The sequence below is a fragment of the Ranitomeya variabilis genome, chromosome 1 (genome assembly GCF_051348905.1).
Source record: "Ranitomeya variabilis isolate aRanVar5 chromosome 1, aRanVar5.hap1, whole genome shotgun sequence".
In the NCBI taxonomy this organism is placed as follows: Eukaryota; Metazoa; Chordata; class Amphibia; order Anura; family Dendrobatidae; genus Ranitomeya; species Ranitomeya variabilis.
Genome location: NC_135232.1, coordinates 509731370 through 509747849, shown reverse-complemented (window position 1 = coordinate 509747849; position 16480 = coordinate 509731370). Strand labels below are relative to the sequence as shown.

The 16480-nt window shown below is 41.2% G+C and overlaps 1 protein-coding gene across 7 annotated transcripts in view; it reads right to left on the bottom strand.

Annotated features, from left to right (window-relative positions):
* MYO9B (myosin IXB) overlaps positions 1-16480 on the bottom strand; it is a 343844-nt gene that overhangs the window by 269041 nt on the left and 58323 nt on the right. For all 7 annotated transcript variants that reach the window (XM_077253219.1, XM_077253192.1, XM_077253210.1 and 4 more), the window contains exon 2: positions 8701-9582. In XM_077253219.1, the coding sequence (XP_077109334.1) occupies positions 8701-9528 (828 nt within the window). In that variant the 5' untranslated portion in view covers positions 9529-9582. The remainder of the gene's footprint in view (positions 1-8700; positions 9583-16480) is intronic.

Here is a 16480-nt window from a genome sequence, read left to right as displayed (position 1 = left end):
GGACAGCAGTAGTCCCATCATCCGGCTACTGTGTAAAAAAACAAAAAAAAACAAACGCATAACCACATATAGTACATCAAACATACAGTACATACACACCATATAGCTAATCTCTGACTCCCTTGATCACCCGTAAAAAAAAAAAAAAAAACCCAACAGTATACTCCCTGTTCCGACATAATCCATTTAACAATGAGTGTCCCTCAACGATCTCTCGTGGTGAGCGGTCACATCGGCTGATGTGACACATCTCCAGGGGCTCCGGTGATACAATAACAGAAGGTATCCTTCCGCAGTGTATCACTCTGCTGTCAGAGGTCGCTGTCACCAGCAACGCTGTGTGGGAAAATTCTCATGCAGCGTTGCTGTAAAGAGAGCCTAAACACAGTAACCGCTTCAGTGATAACACTGCAGGAGCCATTGTCTCCTGTCAATGTGTCTCCTAATGTGACTGCTCTATAGGGGAGATCGTCACGGGACAGTATTTAGTAAATGGACTGTCGGAACAGGGAGCATTTGTGTTGGTTTATTACTTTATTTTTTTGCAGGAGATCGAGGGCGTTGCATGGATTGGCAGAACAATAAAAATGGGAAGAATGTGTAGTGTTTTATTTCATTAAAATACTTTATTCTGGCTGTGTGTTTATTTAACCCGTTCACCAACTATAGGATTAGTAATGGATAGGTGTCTTATTAACGCCTCTGCATTACTAAGCCAGCTTGATGTCACCTTACCATTTCTGGGGCGGCTGGAAGCTGCTGTTTGTAGCCGGGGGGGAAGGGAGGCAATATCCATGGCCCCTTCCAAGGCTATGAATATCAGCCCACAGCTGTCTGCATAGCCTTTTCTGGCTATTAATTATAGGGGGACCCCATGCCTTTTTTTGGGGGGTGGTGGGAGGGTCCCCCTATTTTAATAGCCAGTAAAGGCTAATTATGCAGCTGTGGGCTGATATTTGTAGCCTGGGAAGATCTATGCGTATTAACCCCTTTCCCAGGCTATAAACATCGGCCCCCAGTCGCTGGCTTTCCCTCTCTGGTGCAGAAAATTGCGTGGCACATGCAGCCGCCAGCACTCGAGACCGGAGTGTGCGGCTGCATGTATTTCTATGTAGCTGAACGCTACGGTCCGAGTGCTGGCGGCAGTGCCGGGTATTGAGGTGCAAGTCTCGGGTGAGTTTCTCGCAAGTCTGACCCCGGCCTAACGCAGATTTTGTGTGTATATGTGTCTTTATTTAACTTTCTATGTACCATTTTATTAAGTTTATTACTAAACATCGGGCTTGGTATTATCTATCTATAGATATATCCAACTATCAATAGATAGATGATAGATCTATCTATCTATAGATCATCATCTGTCTATCATCTGTGTGTGTAAACATTATTCTTCAATAGAGTATGTAAATGAAGGTTGGACAAGAAATTACATAAAAAAATTTTTCGTTAAATTGATCTTTATTTAAAAAAACGCAACAAAAATGCATCAAATCCGCACAGATTTTTACCTGCATTTTCTGCCAAGAGATGCAGAATCTACACAGAAAATTACATAGGCAAATCTGCAACGTGTGCACATACCCTAAGGCTATGTGCACACGTTACGGATTGGGGTGCAGAGTTTTCCGCACAAAATCTGCATCTCCTGGCAGAAAACGCAGGTGCGGATTTTATGCGTTTTTGTTGCGGAATTGATGCGGATTTTCTACATTTTTTACCCCTGCGGATTTCTATAATGGAAGGGGTCAGAAACGTTGCAGTTCCGCACAAAAGAAGTAGCATGCTACTTTTGATCTGCAGCGGATTTCATGCGGATTTTTCCGCACTATTAGCACAGCCTCTTTTTTTCAAATTGATTTACATTGTAATGTAAATCACTTTGCGGAACTGCACCGTTTCTGGGCAGAAAAATCCACTGTGGATCAGCACTAAATCCACATCGTGTGCACACAGCCTTAGACTAAACAGTTTAAAATTAATCAAATTTCTCTAAGTGGCTGACGCTGTTTTATAGTAAAAAAAAAGTCTAAAAGGTACAATATCAAAGTGGAGTCCACATTTCATCATTTTGGTATCTTTTAGACTAACTAAATATTAGACCGATTAATAAATCTTCCACAATTGGTTTCCGTGATCAGTCCTGCGAAATTATGTAAATACACCAAGCTGAAAAAGCTAGTAAGGAGTAAGGACCATGCACTGCGGACTATGCCGGCGCTACAAAAATAAAGATTCTTATTATGTATGTGCAACTACCCCAAAATGTACCTACATGATCTGAAACAGTTTAGAGAATCCAATACTAAACTGCTGTAGGCGGCCTCTTCAGAAGACCCTGTATTTGTTATCAAATGTGATCACATAAGTAACTAGCTAAGACTTGGTGTGAGCTAGGAAAAAGCAATCTTATCGAAACTCGCATCTGATCCAGCTTTGTAAAAATGTAAGCACAAGTCTCTCGTCTCCCAGGAGTTTGGCGGGATGACAACAGCTCTGCCTTGGTGAGTAGGATGTGTATAAACCATTCGGCACACACCCTTTATAGGCCCAACAACACTGCCACGTTTACTTCAAAATTGCTTGTTTTCAGATGAGCAGTTTCATAGAAAAGCTCCTCCCAGTACAAGAGCAAGCTGTCCATTTATAAAAGATAGCTTGAAAAAGGATCTCAGATTAAGTCAGGATACAACATATTTTAGGAATTTCATCTAGTGTTATGGAACATGAAACCTACAGCTAACATCCAAGATGTAGCGGTGCAAAAAGAAAAAAAAAACAACAGCGTTTGCTAGCAAGAAAGTAATTGGAACATTTCATTAACTGGCTGCCTCTTTTAGGAGTTCAGGGGCATTGTTGTTGTGGATGCTCTCAAAGGACTGTTTACAGTGAACAATTTTGTGGCCTCAATGACCTTCGATCTGCAAGTATTTATTGATCAGCGATATTTTAGTAGCCATACTGGGCACACTAATCGGTCTGTAATACACTGTTCGGTGGGCATAGGTTGCCATTGTTCTCGGAAGTTGCAGTGTAGGTCTTGTTTACATAGGAAAACGTACTGCCAAGTAGGATGATATTTTGTCCATATTTTGCTTGTTCATCAGGTCAGCAGCCTGTTCAGACAGCATGATCATCATGAGAGTGCCTAGAAATGATAGTTCACAATAATCTACCAGAATAACTGGACCTTAAAGGGGTTGTCCGGTCCAAACTGATATGTCTGCAGTCACTGTGTTTTTCCAATGCCGTTAAAGTAGAGGGGGCTCTATGATAGACAAGGGCTTCCAAGTTAGAAAGAGTGCAGAATCGCATTAAAAAAAAAAAGTCCGCAGCGATTGGTTGGGCTTGAGAGTCCCAAAGGGTAACTACAAGTGTGGCCATTGTCCTTTTTGTAGATGCCACATTACGGGCCGTTGCTTACAAATTGGGTCTGTTTCGCATGGTGTGTGACTTTATTTCATGCAAAACTAATTTTGCCGTGTATGTAATTTTTTGCCCATGCAGATATTTTTACATAGGCAAAACGATAAGCCCTTTGTATATTACATAGATTCAGAGAACATTTTAATTCCATTACCTTTGGTAAAGGAGTACCCCGCGTGATTAGTCATATCAGGGAAGGTCATGGAGGGGGGACCCCAATGTATTGTCATTTGCAGGATTAGAAAAAGGTTGTTCTACCCCCACAGGCGAGAGACCTGCATAAACTCGAAACAGCCTTTGTCACTCGCATACTCCATCTCCCATTGAAGATGTTTTAACCATTATTTTCTTCAATAAAGCATGGATTTTCATGACTGTTGAGTGCCACTTCTGCTTTCTACATGTTGGGACTTATAGTACTGTAATTTTCCTGGTGAGCACCCGATATCTCAGGTTATATGCCTGCAGCAGTATTTAACACCGAGATGATAAAACAGAGCTATTGTGGTTCCATTGATGCAGATCACGTCTTCTTTCATTGCGGTGGATTCATAAGTCTCCACTCACACAGAGTGACTGTAGTCTTATCAATTTGGACTGGATAACTCCTTTATCCAGCATTAAGCAACAAGTCTGCAGTCACTCTTGGAATCCTCACATCGCACACACTTTGCAAATGAGCTGCATGGCTCAACGCAAGTGGAAAGTCATTCAGGAAACTAGTTAGTTTGGGGCTGTAGATAAGTTGAAAGTAGTTTCATAAATAAACTTTAATAATATCTGATGGTAGAAGACTTCCAAATTCTCTGAGCACTTAAAAATATCTAATAATTTTTTTCCGTATTGGCCAGTTTTAATTTTAAAAGCCACAAACCTCAGCAGCGCTTTGTATCTACATTGGCAAAACAGTATCTAAGATTTGTCTAAACTTGTTTTGTGATACAAAAAATAAATAAATAAAAAAAGTACATTTAATGAACGATTCTCAAAAATAACAGAATCCAGCGTGAATGAAACTACTATACATCTTATGGGAGCAAAACATCAGACCGCCTCTTGGGTTCCCCCTCTGTTACCAGAGCAAAGAGTTACTAAAGGGATATGCACACAACTGGTTTTTTGTTTTTTTTAGGCTGTCAAAAACCTTGTTTTCTGGTGGAAACCACTTCTTTGGGAAATGTGCACGTGATGTCTTTTTCAGACAGTGCTCAGAAAAGGCTCAAGAGCATGAGAACATGCATTTCTAAGTAAAATTGACCTGCTGTGCATATATAGTCATGCTTTTGAGCGTCTTACCGCTTCACATTTAAAAAAACATGCAGTTAAAAAGTGACCTGACCATTCTACAAGCATCTTCCACTGTAAAGACAATCAATACAAGTCTATGGTAAGGCACACCCATATAATGAATGGCTATTAGTGATGAGCGAACGTGCTTTGATAATGTGTTATCCGAGCATGCGCGAGTGTTATCCGAGTGTCTCGGGCGTGCTCGGATATTATGTTCGAGTCCCCGTGGCTGCATGATTTGCGGCTGTTAGACACCCTGAACACATGCAAGAATTGCCGTTTGTTAGAAAATCTCTGCATGTATTGTTGTGTCTAACAGACAATCCCCACATTTGTTACTGCAGTCTAACAGCCGCAAATCATGCAACCACGGGGACTCGAACATAATATACGAGCACACCCGAGACACTCATAACACCTGAACGTGCTTGGATGAGACCCAAGCACAATTTCTCATCACTAATAGATATTCATTTGTTTTAAAGGACCAATAACCAAATATTTGGGTTGTGTTCTATTAAAAATATATAAAATATATTGTTTTACCACCCCAAAAAAATTATATATATTCTCCAGGCATGGTACTGGTGCCTCCTAATGTTAAATCGCCACTCCAGAGTTTGTTTGTTTATTGCAGCCCTACAGCAGCGTTACTGATCTAAGTTCCCTGCCACTAGTATTATATTCACCAGCCACCGTCTTCATTTGTTATCAGCGCCGATCCGGTCTGTCTCTTGCAGTTTATGACCCGCCGAATCCATCGCTCCAACATTTGCTGGGTGATCCAGAAGTCACATCTCCATGTAAGTCTATGAGGACCAGAACAAGGCTCTCAAACTTACATTGAGAGCTTGTGGCCATTACTACTGTGACTTTGGTCAGTCAGAAATCGCAGGAACAGATGAAGACAGCAGCTGGCAAGTACGCTCAGGGAACTTAGATTAGAAGCACCACTCCAGCGCTACAATAAAAAAAATACAAGAAACCACAATGGAACAATGGTTTAAGAGATTATAAATGCCAAATACCAGCTGATGCGGCCACAATGGACACAAAGGCACTCTCCGTGCAGACCTGAATGCAGCATGTCTCACGTCCAGCATGTGGTATCATGCTGGATTTCCTGCAAGTGTCCCGTCCAGCAGTATCTGCAGAACTTTGCCTGGAATCTAACCATTGTACAGGGCAGCTTATTTTGGATTGTACAACGTAAGCTTGCGGAGTTAAAAAATGAAGGCCATGCAGAAAAAGGAACAACTTTTGTGGATGCTTCTCAGGGAAGCATCTTAATTTACAGAAGCATTTTTTTAAGCCAGCACTAGAAAATGGAGCTTTAAAAGTGACACTATTCCAATGACCTAGGGGGGAGCTGGGGACAGTCAGTGTATGCTGTAAGATAAAGCAATGACCGATACATTGACAGTGCTGGGATCAGCAGATCAAACTCCTTCCTCTGCAATCACGCTGCAAAAGTGACACCCTGCTAGGACCGGCGTCCAATGTACCAATCTGGTTAGAGGGAATAAAAAGGATTGTCTGGCACTGCTCACCTCCAGATTGCAGACACCGAGTCTGTACATACCTGGAGGCATGTGTGCTTGAATGATCAGTATCGTGGACATTTCCTATTCTGATTAAATGAATCAGCAGGTATTGTGCACCTATCGAATCCTGCAGCTATGTGCAGACACAATGTGCTCAGAGTAGTTTACCTGCTAATGCGGAAAGCCCTTTAAACACCCAATTGCTAATGCATTCATATTTTTCCAGGACTAACAACAGATGCTCTAGATTTGATTTGTCATTCGAAATCTAGTAAAATCGGACAAGGCAGGGGGAGTGGACAAATAATAGTCTTACTGGGGAAAAGCAAAGTCAGAAACAATATATTTGGACCCCAGTTAAACAAAACAGAGGGACAGGTGGAAAAGCACAAATGAGGTCATCCCACTCCAACCGCAGAACTTGTAGATTACCTATAAATGGGTATATAGGTACACATCTGTGTAGGCAAAACAGACTTAGATCATACATAGAGCCCATTTGTATTTTTTACAGGATACATTGGTAGATTCACAAAAGGCTTGACCCCGTCATCTTTCAATGGAGCCAGTCTGACTTTTTTTTTGCACAGAATTTTATAGGTTGTTATGGGCTGTTTTGGTTAATCAGAAAAACTTAATGAAGCAACTGACAATACACACATCATAACAGTGCAAAAGTTACATTAGTAACGTAATCCAAAATCACAAAAGCAATGTTATACAGAATCCCTGTTAATTACACTGAGCTAAATTCCTTCCCCATTAAGCCGTCACCCACCCCACACCCTAAGGTCCACCCCCCCATCTTAGGTTCATGGAGAACTTTCCATAAATAAATCTGAACTGTAAAGTATAGACTATAATACATTATCCAATTGAGAGGTGTCATATAGACATCAACATCAACCCCACAAATATGAACCCCACTTGCCACCGCTACAGGGCAAGTGGGAAGAGCGAGGCTAAGCACTAGTTTTGGCGCATCTTATAGATGTGCCTTATCTGGGGCGGCTGAGAGCTGATGTTTTTAGCCTGGGGGGGGGGGCAATATCCATAGCACCTTCCTAGACTATTAATATCAGCCTGCAGCTGTCTACATAGCCTTTGCTGGTTATTATAGGGGGACCCCACGTCATTTTTGTTGGGGGGGTTCCCCATTTTAATAGCCAGTAAAGGCTAAGTGTACAGCTGTGAGCTGATACGAATAGCTTGGGAAGCTCCATGGGTATTACCCCCTTCCTAGGCTATAAACATCTGCCCCCAGCTGTTGGCTTTCCCTCTGCTGGTTATTAAAATTATGCAGGAGCCCACGCAATTTTTTTTCCATTTTTTGTTTTCCTTTAAAGTTAACAGTTGTTGTCTGATTACAGCCTACGTACGTTCGCTCTGTTAACGCTCCTACATAGGCTGGTGACAATGTGTGCGTAGGTTTGTGTGTGTTTGTTACTTATCGACTTAGGAATTAGGGTGTCGGCCTAAGTTAGGGTGATCAATGAGTGGAACAGGCTGCCACGGGAGGTGGTGAACTCTCCTTCAATGGAAGTCTATAAACAGAGGCTGGACAGGCATCTGTCAGGTACATGAAAAGTCATGTCCCCAACTTAGATGCAGGTTCGCTTGCAGACCCGCATCTTTCCCCGTGGATGGACTGCAGTTCTGTTCTCGGCTTTTAACTTGTTAATGGATGAAGCTTTCCATAGCCAAACGTGCGTTGGATGTGGTGGGTCCCTGGCTTGCGGCTTTTACTAGGTAGCCATCATTGTTGTGTATCCATTGTCGGTTTACTTATTATTGTTTAGTGTCTTATAGGAGTTTATCCGCTCTGCACATGGTGCATTCCTATTACCACAGTATTTCACTATTATTAGGTACATATGATTTCTTATTACTAAAACTATATTGCTGATGTTACGTGGTGTTGTGGTTTTCTCCATGGACTGAGTGGATCCACTGTATTTTGAGAGCACTGGTTTGCACATTTACCTATGTTATATTATATATGAATTTGTATGGAATTTGCACTTTATGTAATGTAACTTTATTACATTAACTTTATTATACTGTCATGGTTTCCCTGTTTTTGCAGCATATGCAAGTTTTGATTATTTGCCCCATTTCATTTTTTAACTAAGGCGGCAAAGAAGCTAAAATAGGCCCTATAAAAACTACAGAAAGTTTTAGGAGTCAGCTATGTTAAGGGATGAAGCTTGCCAGATATTACAAAAATGTATTAATTTCTTAAAAATAGTTAGAAATTGGGCAACTTTACGCCTGCTCATATTATGCACCGTAGACCATTATAAAATATACAATGGTAGACCACTATTTTAAATCAGACTCCAAAGTCCACCATCTTAAAAAGCGATTTTTCTTTTTGTAATCAGGTTTTCAACACAGATAAAATACACTGCAAGTAATATGTGTCATAGATGTGGTACAATACCTCAAGCACAGGTCCAGCCCCCAATATGGTTCTCTCCACGCCGCTGGCATAGCCCTTCTGACTCAGTGCAGTCAGACAGTGTATCAGGAAATTGGTACTTTGGGTCTTTCCAGAGCCGCTCTCTCCAGAGATCACTATGCATTGATTTATTCTTTTCTTTAACATCGTATGATAAGACACATCCGCAATAGCAAAAATGTGGGGCTCCAGTTTACCCAGCTGGTGGTTGTCATACATTTTGACATACTTGGGGTTGTAGATAGGTAGAAATTTGAAAGGATTAATAGCTATCAAAATACTTCCTGCATACGTGTAGATCTTTTGTTTTAGAAAGCGGACTTTCAAGTTTCTTAAAATGGTCGACTCTGTTAAATTGGGCAAGTTACATAAATCATTATAGTCCTCCTGGGGGCGGGGAAGAAACCCCCTTTCCACAAGCCTTCTAGCTGCTTCCTCTTCAGAGACATGAGGGAGATGGGCATATTTAATGGTCCCATCCTGATTCTTCTCTTGGAGCAGGAAATAGTACCCTTCTGCCTGTGAATGCCTATTATGGGCTTTTCGTGGCCACAGACGCACCCTCTGCACTGGGGAGTCATTGGCATCTAGAACCCACTCTTCTCCTCCACACTCTTTCACTTCCGTCAAGACATAGGTTTTAGAAACTTCCAGACAAAGAGCAGCAACTGCGTTTTTGATGACGTCCGAAGCAGAAGATTCCTTTGTGGCTGAAACAGCACAACAGTTGGAGTCTTCATGAGAAAGTTTGGAATAAATGTACAGATTGTACAACGCCTTGTCATCACCGGCGTCATTTTTTAAACTCATTCTGTGCCCGTCCTTCCTTCTGCATGCCTAGTACCAAACAGCGGGATTCAGCATCTGCAAGGCAATAGAGAAAAAGCTTTACAAGGGTTTGGAGAGTTGCAGAAATTTCCAACAGGTAACTATGGAGAAGACAAGCATGTCCACACACACGTTAGTGAAGCTCACTTTGTGTTGTTACAAATATACGCATTTACCATGACCGATTTACAAGCTAGCCAACTTATTGTCATTTACTGGCCATACATTTGGACCGACAACGATCATTCTTTCCCCATACAACATCCATGTGATGAGCAGAACATCCCCCATTTATACTGGGTGATGTGTGCTGCCCAAAAAGTTATATTTATGTTGGCATAAACAATATAGTCCAGCCAATATATGAGCGATCTGCCCATTCGCAGCATGCTTACATGGGTTGGGTCTATGTTTCACTCAATCACTGAATATTGACCTGTGTAGATGAGTTAAGGTTCTGTTCTCATCTGTAGCGGAGTTTATTTTATTGCAGATTCCATCAAATTCGATGGAAAACTAGTAATGCATGCAGCACTATATTATTCAGGTCTATTACAGCTTGAATTTTGTTTTTATGATCTTATGGTAAGACAGAAAAACATTTCTGTTCCGATCTTGAGTTTTGCCTAAATATATATATTTATTATTGCTGAATTTACCTGTCAGCAGAGAGCAGGAAAGTGTATGCAGTCTCTGTAAGGCCTGATGTACACCTGTGTTCCCTAGTTCAGTTCTTCCTAACAGAACATAGGAATAAAGAAGGGAGTGCGATCCACCATATGCAGGAACCCAGTGGATGCAGACAGAACGCATTTACTAGAAGGCTTCCATCATGGTATTCAGTATTTTACCCAACAAACCAGCGCACCACACTGCACTCTAACTCCGCATTTTTGGCAGAATCTTCCGTGGAGACCCCAACACAGACGTGAACCTACCCTAACAATATCTTTGGCAAATGGTGGACTAAAAAATTTTTGTAAGGGTCCATTTATACCTGCTGACTGTCGGCACTATACGACTGCCAATCAGTGGTCATTTAATAGCCAGTTTACACAGGCAGACCCCTCCTCAGATACGCGCTGAAGTATTTGAAATAATGCTGCCATTGTTTTTGGCAACGTAGGCCCTGTTTACACAGGATGATGGACTTCTGACAACAATGCAAAGCAAATCTGCAGCCTGTATGATTGGGAACTACGGTTTCTATTAATGCTCATTCACAAATTGTGCAGTGTAAATGGACCTTGGGCTGCAGAACTTTAATTACATGGAAAATATATTTTATTCCACAAAATCCTGCACACCTTAGGATACTGAATTAAATGTCACAATAATCATTTCAAATAGTGGTACCTTTATGTATAATAGAAACTATAGGGATAAATACTAGTACTATAAATTCCACTATACAAAATTACAGATTATGCAACAAAACATTTTATGCAACTGTACAAAACAAAATTTCAGAGTACTTAGCACACCACAATAGCCTCCAATTAAGTATTGGAATAGAAAATGTCAAAAAAACAAAACAAAAACACAGAAGCAACCCAAATGCACAATACAATAGCAGCATTGCGGTAATAATATATATATATGGAATACTGAAAGCTTCCAAGTTTCTGATCCATCAGCTAGTTTTCATCAAAACCAAAACCTGCTCCTCTCACAAGAGAAAAGTAAACCACTGTCAAGCATTTCATTCTCCGGTGTCCTGTAATGTACTCTCTTTTTGACCTTAAAATGCAAGAGAAAAAAAAAGTACATTTACGATTAAAATGTGATGATGTCAAGTCAAAGAACAACATTAAAAGAAGAGTGTGGAGACTTTGTAAGTGCTCTAGTCTTCCTAAGGATAAAAGGCCAATTCCGAAGTGGCTGAGCTGGGGTCTGAGGAATACACTGAACAGTTTTCTATGTCTGATGCATTCTAGTTTTCCAGGTGAAAGTAATACATTTTTAGGCAGAATAACTTTCTTTTTCAATGGAAAGAGCAGAATGTGCTATAGCGATTAAAGAACTGGAACATCAAACATCATTAATTGATGTAATAAGCCACTGGCAGAAATGGCAAATAACTTTCATGCTACTATATGACTGACGTTAGAATCTTAGAAAGCACATCAGGGGAAAAAAAAAAGTCACAGAAGACATCCTGCCACAATGACTCGCTTCCAGGTCATATAAAAATTATGAATAACCCTCCAAAAGGAGCCAAATTCTGAATAATCTACATGGGGCTGCTCCTCTAGGACAAGACAATGGCTTAAGACGCCTAATGCATCAAGAGACACTAATTTTCCCCCATGTAGGAAACACAGTGGTGTATCTAGCATGCTGAGAGATAAACTAAACCAATTACATAGTGAACCTGACTTACATAGATTTAGCACAAACTTTTCCTTTATAATATGATTCCCTCTGAGAATACTAAACAGGTAGATGTAGAACACGGTAATACAAGAAATACTGGATTGGATACTATACACTAATTGTTAGGCAGAAGCTGACATACCCTATAGACAAATGAACATAAACATTCATTTCAAAACTGGTATTGCACCACAATCTGCATTTTAGAAGTGTAGAAAGAAGACAGGGAGCCTTGGGTTTAGGGTATGTGCACACGTTGCAGATTTCCTGCAGATCTGCAGCGTTTTTCCACGCAGAAACGCTCATGATCCGCAAGTGATTTACAGTACAATGTAAATAAATCGCAGAAAAAAAATGCTGTGCTAATGGTACCGAAAAATCTGCACAGAAAACACAGCAGATTCAAAAAGGGACCATGTCAATTCTTTTTGCAGATCTGCTGCGTTTCTGCACCCATTCCATAATAGAAATCTGCCGGGGTAAAAAAAGGTTAGAAATCTGCACAAAAATCTGCAACGTGTGCAGCGCACACAAAGGCGCTGATTCTAACCTGCGTTTTCTGCCAACAAATGGAGAATCTGCACAGAAAATCCACGTCAAATCCGCAACGTGTGCACATAGCCTTAAAGATCACCAAAATGCCTTCATAGCAAAAAAAAACATTTCATCATGGAAAGTCCTGTGAAGAGCCTTAATAGTACGTCATGGTGATTGCAGGGACACAGGAGATGTGCCCACCAGACAAACCGGTCATCTGGGTTGGCTTTTGTTCCACTTGGATGGAATTGTGATGGCTGCGTGTGACATAATGCTACATTACCGTTACGAGACACAGCTGGGCCTCTCTGGGAAGTATGACTTCTTTTTTGGCTGTATTTATTAAGGATAGGATATCTAGTAGTACACCCTTTTAAGGCCGGAGTCACACTACCATATAATACAGACGAGTGCTATGCTATAAAAAATAAATAAATAAAATAATTGGATAGCACTCGGACCAATGTTAATCTATGGGGCAGCTCACATCATAGTTTTTTTTTCTCTGCCGTATTATACGTGCGAGTGAAATCGCAGCATGCTGTAATTTCCACCGTATATCGGCCGAGACTCGCCAATAAAAGTCTATGGGTGCGAGAAAAACCTCGCACACCACACGGACCATCAGTGTGACTTGCGAGAAATATACAGCGCCAATTCAGTGCGCTGTATGTTAAAATCACACCGACAGATTAAAATCGAGTAAATGTCTACACATAGTATAGCTGTGTGTAAATATATACACACACACACACACACACACACACACACACATATATATACACATACACATTATATATATATATATATATATATATATATATATATATATATATATATATATATATATATATATATATATATATATATATATATATATATATATATATATATATACATACACATACATACATATGTATATATATATATATACACATATACATATATACATATATACATATTACACACACATATATACACACACACACACGACGGATTGTGACGGATGGCCATCTGTTTCATCCGTCGCAAAATAGCGGTCCATCGTGCAACATTTTTTTTTCTGCACGTCGGAAAATCGGTCAGCGACGGGTCCTGCGCTGTCCCGTCGTCGGCTATAATGGAAGCCTATGGATGCAGGATCCGTCGCTGACCGTCACACACAGGAATCCAGCGACGTTTCATGTTTTTTCCCCATTGAGCATGCCCGGAAGGATTTTCAAGTCCGGGAAAAAGTCTCTCTCTCTCTCCTGCCTGCAACATATCTTTCAGCATGACCGGTTTGGCACTGGGTCCGTAAAGGTGTGGGTGGCATTTCTTTGGAGGGCCGCACAACCCTCCATGTGCTCACCAGAAGTAGCCTGCCAGGTACCGATGAGATCCTCAGACCCCTTGTGAGACCATATGCTGTTGCGGTTGGCCCTGGGTTCCTCCTAATACAGGACAATGCCAGACCTCATGTGGCTGGAGTGTGTCAGCAGTTCCTGCAAGATGAAGGCATTGAAGCTATGGACTGGCCCACCCGTTACCCAGACCTGAATCCGACTGAACACATCTGGGACATCACGTATCGCACCATCCACCAACGTCACATTGAATTAAAGACTGTCCAGGAGTTGGCGGATGCTTTAGTCCAGGTCTGGGAGGAGATCCCTCAGGAGACCATCCGCCGCCTCATCAGGAACATGCCCAGGCGTTGTAGGGAGGTCAAACAGGCACATGGAGGCCACACACACTACTAAGCATCATTTCCTTCTCTTGAGGCATTTCCACTGAAGTTGGATCAGCCTGTATCTTCATTTTCCACTTTGATTTTGAGCATCATCCCACAGCCAGACCTCGGTGGGATATTGGTTGTGATTTACGTTGATCATTTTTAGGTTTTATGGATCTCAACACATTCCACTATGTAATGAATAAGGATTTACAACTGGAATATATTATTTAATTCAGTAATATCTAGGATGTGTGATTTTAGTGTGTGTGTGTGTGTGTGTGTGTGTGTGTGTGTGTGTGTGTGTGTGTGTGTGTGTGTGTGTGTGTGTGTGTGTGTGTGTGTGTATATGTGTGTGCGTGTCTATATATGTGTGTGCATGTGTGTATATGTGTACGTATGTGCGTGTATATATATATATATATTTTACACATACATATATGCATATACATACATACATACACACACATATACACACACACTAGATGGTGGCCCGATTCTAACGCACCGGGTATTCTAGAATACGTATAGTAGTATATAGCACAGCCCACGCAGTATACAGGTCCTTCTCAAAAAATTAGCATATAGTGTAAAATTTCATTATTTACCATAATGTAATGATTACAATTAAACTTTCATATATTATAGATTCATTATCCACCAACTGAAATTTGTCAGGTCTTTTATTGTTTTAATACTGATGATTTTGGCATACAACTCCTGATAACCCAAAAAACCTGTCTCAATAAATTAGCATATTTCACCCGTCCAATCAAATAAAAGTGTTTTTTAATAACAAACAAAAAAACCATCAAATAATAATGTTCAGTTATGCACTCAATACTTGGTCGGGAATCCTTTGGCAGAAATGACTGCTTCAATGCGGCGTGGCATGGAGGCAATCAGCCTGTGACACTGCTGAGATGTTATGGAGGCCCAGGATGCTTCAATAGCGGCCTTAAGCTCATCCAGAGCGTTGGGTCTTGCGTCTCTCAACTTTCTCTTCACAATATCCCACAGATTCTCTATGGGGTTCAGGTCAGGAGAGTTGGCAGGCCAGTTGAGCACAGTAATACCATGGTCAGTAAACCATTTACCAGTGGTTTTGGCACTGTGAGCAGGTGCCAGGTCGTGCTGAAAAATGAAATCTTCATCTCCATAAAGCATTTCAGCCGATGGAAGCATGAAGTGCTCCAAAATCTCCTGATAGCTAGCTGCATTGACCCTGCCCTTGATGAAACACAGTGGACCAACACCAGCAGCTGACATGGCACCCCACACCATCACTGACTGTGGGTACTTGACACTGGACTTCAGGCATTTTGGCATTTCCTTCTCCCCAGTCTTCCTCCAGACTCTGGCACCTTGATTTCCGAATGACATGCAAAATTTGATTTCATCAGAAAAAAGTACTTGGGACCACTTAGCAACAGTCCAGTGCTGCTTCTCTGTAGCCCAGGTCAGGCGCTTCTGCCGCTGTTTATGGTTCAAAAGTGGCTTGACCTGGGGAAATGCTGAAATGCTTTATGGAGATGAAGATTTCATTTTTCAGCACGACCTGGCACCTGCTCACAGTGCCAAAACCACTGGTAAATGGTTTACTGACCATGGTATTACTGTGCTCAATTGGCCTGTCAACTCTCCTGACCTGAACCCCATAGAGAATCTGTGGGATATTGTGAAGAGAAAGTTGAGAGACGCAAGACCCAACACTCTGGATGAGCTTAAGGCCGCTATTGAAGCATCCTGGGCCTCCATAACATCTCAGCAGTGTCACAGGCTGATTGCCTCCATGCCACGCCGCATTGAAGCAGTCATTTCTGCCAAAGGATTCCCGACCAAGTATTGAGTGCATAACTGAACATTATTATTTGATGTTTTTTTTGTTTGTTATTAAAAAACACTTTTATTTGATTGGACGGGTGAAACATGCTAATTTATTGAGACAGGTTTTTTGGGTTATCAGGAGTTGTATGCCAAAATCATCAGTATTAAAACAATAAAAGACCTGACAAATTTCAGTTGGTGGATAATGAATCTATAATATATGAAAGTTTAATTGTAATCATTACATTATGGTAAATAATGAAATTTTACACTATATGCTAATTTTTTGAGAAGGACCTGTATAACACAGCCCGCGTAGTATGTAACACAGCCCGCGTAGTATGTAACACAGCCCGCGTAGTATGTAACACAGCCCGCGTAGTATGTAACACAGCCCGCGTAGTATGTAACACAGCCCGCGTAGTATGTAACACAGCCCGCGTAGTATGTAACACAGCACACGTAGTATGTAACACAGCA